The sequence below is a fragment of the Monopterus albus genome, unplaced genomic scaffold (genome assembly GCF_001952655.1).
Source record: "Monopterus albus unplaced genomic scaffold, M_albus_1.0 scaffold18.1, whole genome shotgun sequence".
NCBI lineage: Eukaryota > Metazoa > Chordata > Actinopteri > Synbranchiformes > Synbranchidae > Monopterus > Monopterus albus.
Window position 1 is genome coordinate 4,931,882 of NW_018127898.1, and position 11,180 is coordinate 4,943,061.

An 11,180-nucleotide genomic window follows, 5' to 3' on the forward strand; every position below is an offset into this window, starting at 1 on the left:
TTATAATTAAATAACGTGTTACAGCATAAAATGTGCCATTCTGCATAGTGACTACTTTTACTTTTGGTACTTTAAGTATATTTTGTCCTTTTATTTAAGTAACATTTTCAATCTATAACTTTTACCTGTAACAGAGTATTTTTACATAGAGATATTGCTACTTTTACTTAAGTAAACAATCTCAGTACTTCCTCCACCACTGGATTTGAGATCCTTATCCTGTGATGGGATGTGTGCTGAGCCACCAGCAGCCATGATAAACTTTTAATACCACCAAGTACTTCTGTGTATTAACATTCATGCAAGACTTTTGGACAAAAGATGTGGCATCTCATTTAATATTTATTATTCATATCCTATCATAAGTGAAAAAGCAATAAAGCTAAAACATGAAAGGTAATAAATATGAAAATATACCAGCTTTTTACCACAAGACATAAAAGTAGGAATTACAGGGCTTTGCTGGAGAACGCAGTGCAAACACCTGGTGTGCTCCAGTGAAACAGCACTGGAAAACACTCTGTGCTGATCATAAGATTTGTGTTGAACTGCATGTCCGACACACATATATGTTTGCCTTAGATGTCATATTTAATAATTATGATCAACTGCAAACCAGAGTTTGTGGATATTAGAGAGTGTATTTCATCTGCATTTTATCAATATTGTAAAGTTGGAAAATGTGTGTAAAATGTTGCAGGAGTATACTACACTGCGTGTGTAACATCAGTCATCATTGTAACAGGAAGTACATTCAAAAAGCATGTGTGCGTCTCAGCAGCTGACAGATTTGCAAATACAGTCGTTAGACTACCAGGTTAGCAATGACAGCCCGGGTGAACTCGTCACTTGTTGCATAGCCACCCAGGTCTCCAGTGCGCACCTGTTGCAAACATAAAGACAGTGTGTTAATATATGTACAGCTGCAGCAACACTTGTCCACATACAGTATCATGGCCAGTGTGTTAGAGAGTCTTTAAACAACAGTACTCACAGGAAGCACAAATACTATGAGTAATGAGATGTTTTAAAAACCATCAGTTTTGTGCTAATTTTTCTTTTTAACATTACTTGTGGCTGAGAATTCAAATATACCAAAGCTAAAAAGCTGATACTTTATTAATGCTCAGAAAAACATTGTTTTAAATGTTAACATGAAAAAGACGTTGTAAAACATGCATCCATTCTTTTTACTTAGTATTCAGTCGCAATAGTATCATTAAAAAAAATTCAGAGGGGGAAGTAACTAAGTACATTTACTCAAGTGCAGCCGTTATGTACATGTCTGAGTTATCTGTACTTTGAGAATTTTCATTTTCTGCCAACCCATACGTCGACTTTACATTTTAGAGAAAAATACTGTACTTTTTACTCACTACATTTATTTGATAACTTCATCACTTGCTCCCTTTTAAAATGAGAATAATAAAACAAAGTACAACATAATAAGAACTTACTGATCCCCATTTGGAAATTCACATGCTACCCGGCAAGTACTCATTACAGTAACACATTTACTACTTTAATTTTTATTATTTGTGATGAACAACTGACCACATATGAATTCACCTCAGTTGCAGCACAGTAATATAAGAAGGCGAATAGCTGAAGTGGTGTGATAAAACAGTGTTTGCATATCTTACAGGATCAATGGCACAAACAGTTCTGTGGGTATGAGTAGGACAAAACATTTCTTGGAAATTGTCTGAAAATAAAATTGACTTTACCATTCAACATATAATCTACAGTATAGCAATTCATACTTTAGACCAGTGTAGATGATGTGCAGTACTCTGACAACACAGGATTAGTTTAACGACACTGTGATCATTATATATGGACATGTTTATGGCTATTGTAGGTTTTTATAACACCTGAAAATGACTTAAGAGTCAGTGGAGCAATACTTATTTATTAAACAAGTCAAATTATACTTGGTGTTTAGTAAATGTCAAAATACTTCCTGTAACAATAATTTCACAACAACAAACACTGGCTATGTGGTAACTGACAGCATCAGTTTCAGCCTTTAGTTGTATTTACAGCTCTGCAATGGCAGAACTGTATTATTAAACACAAAGACATTTGTCACAAATGTGATAGTATCTGCAGGTCATGATCCATGTTTGTATGACAGGACACAGCGATCACCCCAGCACAATAAATTGTAAATATAAGCACTATATATATCAAGCTGAATCTCTTCTCTCATAATGTGCACATATCTATAATTACATCATCTCTTTTTCCTGTCCTCTTCAATTTGATTTGCACGTTTCCCTGTTCTGAATGCACACATATTCTATATTTCCCTGTTGCCTTACAAAGCACACTGAAAGCCTCTGCACCCAAGTCAAATTTTAAACATACTCGGCCATTAAAGTCGATTCTGAATTACAGCAGCTTTGAGTCTTTAGATTGTTCACTTCTGAGTAGAGAGGAAATCAGAAAAACAAAAATGTGAAATACTGTACGTCAGTGGTGCCTGCAGCCATAATCCTGTACCACATGTAAAAATTTTTTTATTATGATTTTGCTCAATTTTTTCATCTGGTGGTCATTGCATACTCAACATATAGCCTAGCCTCTACAGAAATATAGCTTCAAATTTATGTATTGAATATGATATTACACCTCTAGAGAAGATCATGTAGCCTACTCCCTAGTGCTACTGTCATTCCTTGGAGTGAGCGATGGCAGTGCACACACTGACCTTACCTGCTGTCAATATCTGTAACGTCATCGGGACATGTACAGGGTATTTTTTTATTTATCAGGGCTCGTGCCCTGCATTTATGTGTTATTTTGTGGGCAAATTATTTTGTGTGAATTTAAGCATCAGATCAGTGATTCTCAAGGGCTGGCTGGAGCGCACACTGGTCTTTGCTGAACTGAAGGAGCTAAGCAGGTCCTGCTCAAAGTTAAGTACGTGCATTGCTGTCACTCACTCCAGTAGTCTCGTTTGTCAAAAATGCAGTATGTAGTAATTACAGGAAAAATATCTTGTTTTAACATGAAAGGGTCCTGTTGTTGTGTTTCTCATTATAACAAGTTTAACATTCTTTCTCATGGTGGCAGCAGGACGCTGGTGGTTCTTGTGCATACTTTTGAATACAATACTGTAGGCGACACTGCTGTATGTTGGTGTTGAATCTTGAGCTAAAATTAGATTAGTCTTTATAAGCTCTTGATTAAGGTTGTCTGGATGCTTTAAAGACTGTTTCTAATACTGTGTAACAGCAGAGGTAGCTTATATGGCCAACATGGCTGAAGCAGTCAGAAAATTAAGCAACAAGCAAAAACACATGAAACTAGGTGGACAAAAAAGGTCGCCCAGAATGAGTAAAAACAGTATTTGACTCAGCAAAGACAAAAACATAAAAGCTAAAAGGCTCAAAGAGATGGAGAGCAGGCGTGGTCCATGGAGAGGAGCAGAAGGAGATCAAGCTGTGCGATGTAAGTCCTTGAGAAAAAGCCTCACAAGCTTTGTAGTCATGTACAACACAAGGCACTGTTCACTGGACTCTTTTAGAAACTCCAGTATAAACCATATACACTAGGATGCAACTGATAGTGTTTGTTAAAACTGCGTGGCATCACTGTTGTTAAGACTCAGCCAAACATGTTAAGAACAATGTCCAGATCTAAGGAAATGTCAGTGAGGTGTGTGACCAAACATCTTAAACAGGTCGATGACGCAGGTTTTCCACAACAGCGTGCACAAAGTCACTGGTGGTAGAGTACCCGCCGAGATCTCGTGTCCGTACCTTAGATGTGCACACACACACACACACACACACACATATACACAGGATAATTGGGTACAAGGAGAGGAGGGAATTAGAGGAGGAGGAAGATGGAGAGGAAGGGCACTTCAGACAACTTGCAGGCGAATTCTGCTTTCAATTGACAAGCATTCCCTTAAAATATCAATTCTTACGTTTACACATTTGCAAGACAACGCTACCCCAACTGATCAACCAGCTTCTGGCTCCTCTTATAAAAGAGCAATGGGGGGGAAAAAAGGTAAACTATTTTTTCCTGAAGCTGCTCAAATTGCATTTTTCGAAATGAATTGACCATAGAGCACAACACCCATCTGAGAGACAAAGGTTTACCTACTTCATGATTGTGTTTGTATCTATATGTATTAGGTGCAAAATGTAGTTAAAAAGGGAAAAAAGTGCATTCCACTTTCACATTTAGAACAACAACACAGAGCAAGGATGAGGCATGTAAGAGACAGGAGCTAAGTGAGCAGTCGAAGGCTCTCTAACTCACTGAAGTGTAATATCCAGGCTGCTAGACTGAGTCATTTGTTGGTCAGGAACTGCTAATATTACACCTATGTGCTGGCACCATTGCTGCCATTTGGCTGGTTTATGTGACAGAGCTCTTTGCTAACTGTTCCTTGTCACACACCAAAGCCGTGAACTCTCATGAATGTGGTACATTTTTTATTTTCTGAAGTGCCACCAGCAAACTGCACGAGGCCGCAGTTACTGACCCACAAAAACGATGAGCAGCAGGTTAACTGAGATCAGGGTCATGTGGGATTCACATATCCTCATTCTGCACAATTCCAGGTTGTTGTTGTGCTCTACTGCTCTGTAAGCTGATATAGAAAAACTACCCCCTTTTGGAGTTAACCTTGTTAGACAGATGTCACCACATTCGTAGACTGAATGCACCAGGGGCATTGGTTGATCAAGTAAAACATGTTCTCACTCACACACACTTACCTTGCCCTGTTTGATGACCTTCTTGACAGCATCTGACACCATTTGTGAGTGATATTCCAGGCTGCAACACAATACGGTGAAAACAAAGATGTGACCAGAATTGTCTTGTCCACATTCAGACAAACAGGCAGAGTAATCTTCAGAACCTTGAGAGGGCTGGAACAGAACACAGGGGCATGGTGTGTACTTGTTCTTACAAAACCAAAGAAGCTGACTCACTTGAGGTGCCTCAGCATGTTAGCAGCACTGAGCAGCATGGCAGTGGGGTTGGCAATGTTCCTTCCCACGGCATGTGCAAAGGGATGGCGTGCACCCTGAAACAAACACACAAACAAAAAAAAACAAAAAAAAAACAACACAGGGAATGAAGGCTGACAGCACTAAAAATGGGCTGAGAAAAAGGACAGTCACTCATCAGTAATACTACATCTGACATCCATGAAAAACAAACAAAATGGTGGAAACTTACAGTCTCAAATACAGCATACTCTGCACTGTAGCTTTCCCCAGGAACAACTCCTGCTCCTCCCACCAGCCCTGCCGCCAGGTTGTCAATAATGTTACCGTACAGATTGGGCATCACCAGCACATCAAACTGGTATGGGTTCTGGACCAGCTGCAGCAGAGAAACATAGATAATGGCAACTTTAAATATGAAACGGGGAAGTGAAATGAAAACCTAAATCAGTTGTGTTTAGTCAATCGTAAATAAACATTATAACATGTACTAAATGATACATGACAATTAAAGTTTTGATTTTAATACTGTTTTTCTGAATCAAGCACAGCTAAAGAATTATAACAAGCATATGAATCCAACAGTTGTATGAATATTAGGTATAAAACATAACATGCATCATCTCTTAATAAAGTCAGGAGGATAAACAGTGAGACTTCATGTACCTGCATACAACAGTTATCAATGATTATGTTCTCATATTTTATTTTGGGGTACAGTTGTGCCACCTCTGCACAGCTCTGCAGAAACAGGCCATCGCCTAACTTCCTGTAATGAGACGATGGGGGTGAGGACGAGTTGCTATTACTAATGTAAATCATGACTCAAATTTACACAATTTTAAAAATAAGTTCAGGATTCAAAAATATATACAAGAGAAAAAGCAGAGAGGGAGCTTTTCTGTTTCCTTACATGATGTTGGCTTTGTGAACTGCTGTGACCTTGCTCCGCCCCTTTTTAGTGGCATAATCAAAGGCAAATTTGGCGATGCGCCGTGATTTCTCTCTGGTGATGATCTTCAAAGACTCTATCACACCTGCCACACTCTAGAACAAGAAAGCGTATATACACATTTTAATACAGATAATTCTACTGGAGACTTAACTAATCAAAAGCACATGAGAATGAAAACATTACACATTAGATAAAGCAAATGCATTTTATTCGTTGTCCAGCTCATGTCTGTCTGACTGCACATATTATTTAAAAGGTGTATTAGAAGAAGAAGAAGAAGAATCTGCTTTATTGGCCGTGTGTGTCGGACACACGAGGAATTTGACTCTGGTACATCGGCGCTCAATGTGTATGTACATACAGTACACTAACTAGGATTTTACACACAGTCTGATAAATCAAATGAAAATGGGGCGGGATGTGGTGTCACGCAGCTATACTACTCCCCTCCATGACACTGTTGACTACAGTGCTTTAAATTTTATTCTGGCATCTCTATTACTCCTCAATATGAATAAAAAGTAGTTCAAAAGAGAACCGGAATAAAAAGCACACACAAAAACAGACTGAACCATTTCAGCATGTCTGTCAGACTGGTCAATCTTTGCTTTGATATCCAGTTTAATGCTGGCGAAATCACTCTATTCCTGTTTTACATGGGTTTAAAAGCGCAGCTCATCCTCTGCCTGCAATGAGAAGGCGGAGTGATATTTACCTCATGCTCCAGGGAGCTGTACTCCCCCTCAGTCTGCTCTCGTATGATGACTAGGTCCAGGTTGTTGTGGCGAGTGCTGTAGCCCGGTAGACTGTTCACATGAACCACATTAGCAAAGAGGTCCAATTTACGCCTGTGGAACGCAGAGGGAGTTAAGAGTTACTTTAAAAACAATAGAAAGAAAGACAAAAACACACATACAAAAGCACAACTGACTTTCTTGCTTTACCTGAGTTTCATGTCATATGAAGCCAGCTCTCCTTTGTACTCCATGGGCGTGTGAATCTTTCCTGGATAACCAAACATATAGTCCATGTTAGGTCCAATTGAATTTATCTTTAAAAATCACATGTACTGTGCTTATTTGAGCCAAAGAACTTTACTGCGGACTTTTAAATAAAATTTTGTTGGTATTAAACAGGGATCAACTATGAGAGGCTGACAAAAAAAGTTAAGCTACCTATGATGGCTACTTTGTTGTTCTTCATAGAAGTCAACAAGTGCTCCAGTCTCTCCTCACTGGCCATGTTCTGTACCTCGCTCAGGTGGAACTCCTCAAATTCTACCGGTACATCTCCTGCCTGAGGAGAAAGCAAAGTACAAGCCAAACACTTTAATAAAAGCAAGTAAAGAAATTTCCCCACTGTGGGATCAATAAAGTACCTACCTAAAGCAAAAGAGCGACTATTTTAAATAGGTGGTAAATGCCACACAAATGTCATGTTGGGCTTTTTTTTTTTTTTAGCATTTTTAAAGAATGTTAAAGAACACTGCTGGTGTATAAACTGAAAAATGTGAAAAATACTAAAGTCTATGTATTCATGGATTACATAAAACTGACACTTATGAATGTCTTAATATTTAATTGAAGGTTATTTATTAACCCCATCCTCACCATTTTTGAATGCTGAAATACAGAAGTACTTGAGTCAAGAGTGAGGAGAAAAAAAATTCTGACAGTATGGATTCAGTGTTGCCCTCTACTTTTTTGCACCTTATTGATTGTGCACTACACATTTTATGAAAGACAGTGATGATTCCAGCACAGTCACTTCAAAATATACTGTACCTTAAACACTTCCTTGACAGCAGTCATCAGCTCAGGCCCCACTCCATCACCTGGTACCATCGTGACCTTGAAGACAGCATCTGCACGGGCCTGCTGGGCTTCTGGACTACAGAGACCAGCAGATAAACACAGTGGTCGAGAGGCCAGCTGCTGCCACCGGGGGCTGTTCAGGCCCTGACGACAGGAAAGAAGACACACACTGAACAGTTAGGGGTAGAGATACTGAAAATGGTGTTGCTTATCGTGGAGCTCTGAAAACGTATGACGGCATGGCCTGACACCCCTTGGTTGGGGCCAAATTAATGGGCAAACATCATTTAACTCGTAAACTGAGCTTCCATATGAATGCTCTCCCATTCTTTGGCACATTTAATTGTGTATTATTGACTGTTAATTGGTCTTCCAGAAAATGATCTACATCACCATTAGTATTGATATTATAATATAAAATTAAGTATACTGAAATCATAATGGGCTTTAGCAAATTTGCCCTGTTAGGTATTTTTAGTCAGATAGATATTGGATAGATACTTTATGTATTAGAAATGTTTAGTGGAGATAGGATGTCTAGTTAGACTGTTAAATGCTTAGTCATGCTTATGAGTTTCTACAGGGTACATCTGGTCAAGGATAACTAGAGAGAAGAGTTGATGACTGTCAGCAGACAGGGTGTTTAATATTATTATTATGACGTGTAGAACTGTAGCCTTAGCCATAATATGTTCTTATGTTTAAGTCACGACATGTACTAGAGGTCGTGAGAATGTTTTTAGCTACACACCACTTAATCAACAGACACACACACACACACATTGATTTGCTTCATGTTTTGACTGCTGCTATGGCTAGCTGCAGAGCTGGCAACAGAGACGTCTCGGTTAACGTTTCTGTGTAGTATGGGGCTAGCCCAACCAAAGGGATATAATGTATAGGCCTGGTGGATTCAGGGTCTTTCATCTTACATCTGCCTGCGAGCAGTTTGGAGGTGCAAGATACCTGAGCGTGTAATGTTAATTTTACCTGTGATCCTTTGAATAAATCAGCACTGTTTTGAAGTTACTTGGACTGCCTCGTCTCTCAGAGTCAGTATGGTAAAAAGTATGGGGTACAACAGCCCACTGCTAGTCAAATTGATGTTTAGGCAGCCAGGCAGAAAAAGGGACTTCGTGGTTCATTAGATATGTTTAATTCTGAATGAACATTAGACTCAGAATCAGTTTTATTGGCCAAGTATGGTTAAACACAAAGAATATGACTCCGGTACAGAGACTCCCAATGTGCTTTGTAAGGCAACAAAAATATATAAAGTTCATTCAAAATAGGAAGCGACAAAACTGACAAGTAAAATGAAATGATCACACCTGAAGGATATTATATGAAAAGGCAAACAGCCTTCTTATCTGGTCTACTCTTTTCATGACATTTAGTGTATGGTCAGTGCAGATAAACTAAGTGCAGTTGAGCGACAACGTAACTGATGTTTCATTATGCTAAGGTTTTGTGACGGTGGTTAGCTAGCTGTTACTTTAACAACCATAAAAATATACCTTTAAAGAGGTTACCATGTTTGACTGACAGCCAAAAGTAACCAAGATGTGTTCTCACCTACACAGGCTGATCAAAGCACACGGAACCACAGCACTTTTATGTTAAGACCATCTGTTTATGAAGTAGGCTCGTGTTATCAACGAGACACCGATGGCATCAGGTACTTGTGTTTGACAAAATACAACATTAACTGGCGATAAAAAAAAAAGAAGAAGAAGCTACTCTCCTACCACTGTATTAACAAAATAAGCCCATAAACATTCTCTGTACACTCACCTTGACCAGTGTAACCAAACCACCCCTCAAGACTGCCGCCATCGTTACAGATATAATGTGCAGCATCTGGGCTGCTTCTTCTTCTGTGGTGCTGCGTTCATTACACATCACACATAGTGACCCCAAGAGGACAGAGCAGGTCATGCATGATAGATAATGGGTTTAAAAATTGCCTCCTACACTGGGCACTCAGTTGTTCCTGGAGCTTAGGCAGACCAGATGGTCAGTGGCTAACAAGAGTTTTAAAACACACACAGTCATATCACGTAGCCTGGACTAAAACAGACTAGGGGTGTTAGGGAATGACACCACAGACAAGTAATGTTTTCCCTTGTATGAAACTATATAACAATATAATCTGCAGCTACAAGATTTAAAAAGTGACAATTAGTATCAATATCACTATAATTATATGTTAGGAACGCTCTGGTAGGAAGGTGAGCAAGTAAAAAAAATGACAGACCCAGGTAGCTGACTTCAGTGCAAGAAGTGCTCTATTTATTTACAGTGATGATAATATGTGTACAACCAGGTGAAGGAATACGGAGCAGAACCGGGTTTCAAGTGGCAGTCATGGAAAACATACAGTCAGTGATGGGATGATAAGAAGGAGGCCGGGCTGCGGACGCTAGGATTCACTCCTGGTCGTGGTGGTTGGTTGCTGAGGGACAAAGTCAGAGAAACAGTTAATGGGAGACTGTGCATCGACCTGCGTGATGGAGTGATGTGGAGTTGAGGAGGTCTGTGGTGCGGAGAAGCGATAGCGGCTGGGAAGATAAGACACGGGGCACAAGGCAGGAACGGAGCTGGGATGAAGAGCGTGAGCAAATACATAAAGTAGACAAAATAAATGATCGGCATAGAAACGGGCTAGACTATAGAAAGAACTGGTAGGGAAGTGGACGATGAGCACGGTATAAATAGGAAGAAACTAATCAGGTGCAGCTGGTGGTGATTCAGGGGACGTGAAGCAGGTGTGTCAGATAAAAAAGTCAGGGGTAAGGGAGCTAAAATAGAGGGAGAGAAGTGAGAGAGGCAGGTGCAGCCGAGCAAACCTGACACGTACTTGTGTTTTCCACTAAATGAGTCACTCAAATAAGGAGTAAGACATGATGAAACATCTTTAGAAACTAAGCAGGAAATTGAATTATTCTGCTTTCTAAGGATAACTCAGTCATATTCAACATTAGGAATAATGATGCTCAGGGTTCAGTTCAGGCCATGCTGATAAGTGTATTTTTTGCCTGAAGTGGGAGATAGAGATGATGACCAGCAGGTTGAGAGCCACAGTGAGCAAAGAGATGCAGGACAGCAGGATGTAAAGTAATAAGGTCTCAGCATGATGCTGCACAGGCTTCCTGCAGGAGGTGTTGAGGAACTGTGGGAAGCAGAATTCTGCTCCTTCCAGGGTGTCCATAATCAGAGAGACAAAGAGAGGGAAGCTGTTGAGCTCTGACAGCTTTCCGACCAGAGCTCTCTACCTTAAAGCTGATTTATCTCACTACTCCCTCTTTTCCCACAGCCCGTTATGTGAGGTAATGATCAAAGTTCTCCCGACAATATTCCCAGTCCGAGTCATTAGTTCTTGTTCCCTGCCAAAAACAGCCTGGGCCAAGCCCTGCTTTCCCTTTCTGAGTC

At 39.8% G+C, this 11,180-nt stretch overlaps 1 protein-coding gene across 1 annotated transcript; it reads right to left on the reverse strand.

Moving 5' to 3' along the window:
• Positions 1-328: 328 nt before the first annotated feature.
• idh3b (isocitrate dehydrogenase (NAD(+)) 3 non-catalytic subunit beta) lies at positions 329-9,641 on the reverse strand. Its single transcript, XM_020593119.1, has 11 exons — positions 9,543-9,641; positions 7,719-7,892; positions 7,110-7,230; positions 6,879-6,939; positions 6,650-6,782; positions 5,893-6,026; positions 5,646-5,748; positions 5,212-5,358; positions 4,962-5,056; positions 4,743-4,803; positions 329-883 (listed from the first exon to the last, which is right to left on the reverse strand). The coding sequence occupies exons 1-11, from the start codon at positions 9,606-9,608 to the stop codon at positions 806-808; spliced, it is 1,173 nt and encodes a 390-aa protein (XP_020448775.1). The 5' UTR covers positions 9,609-9,641; the 3' UTR covers positions 329-805.
• Positions 9,642-11,180: the final 1,539 nt, after the last annotated feature.

Excerpts from the sequence above, each read along its gene's own strand:
- idh3b (XM_020593119.1), bottom strand. The coding sequence starts at position 9,608 with ATGCTGCACATTATATCTGTAACGATGGCGGCAGTCTTGAGGGGTGGT. Across the intron at positions 7,893-9,542 it reads GTTTGGTTACACTGGTCAAG|GGCCTGAACAGCCCCCGGTG; the intron begins GTGAGTGTACAG and ends TCCTGTCGTCAG. Across the intron at positions 5,359-5,645 it reads TTGATAACTGTTGTATGCAG|CTGGTCCAGAACCCATACCA; the intron begins GTACATGAAGTC and ends TCTCTGCTGCAG.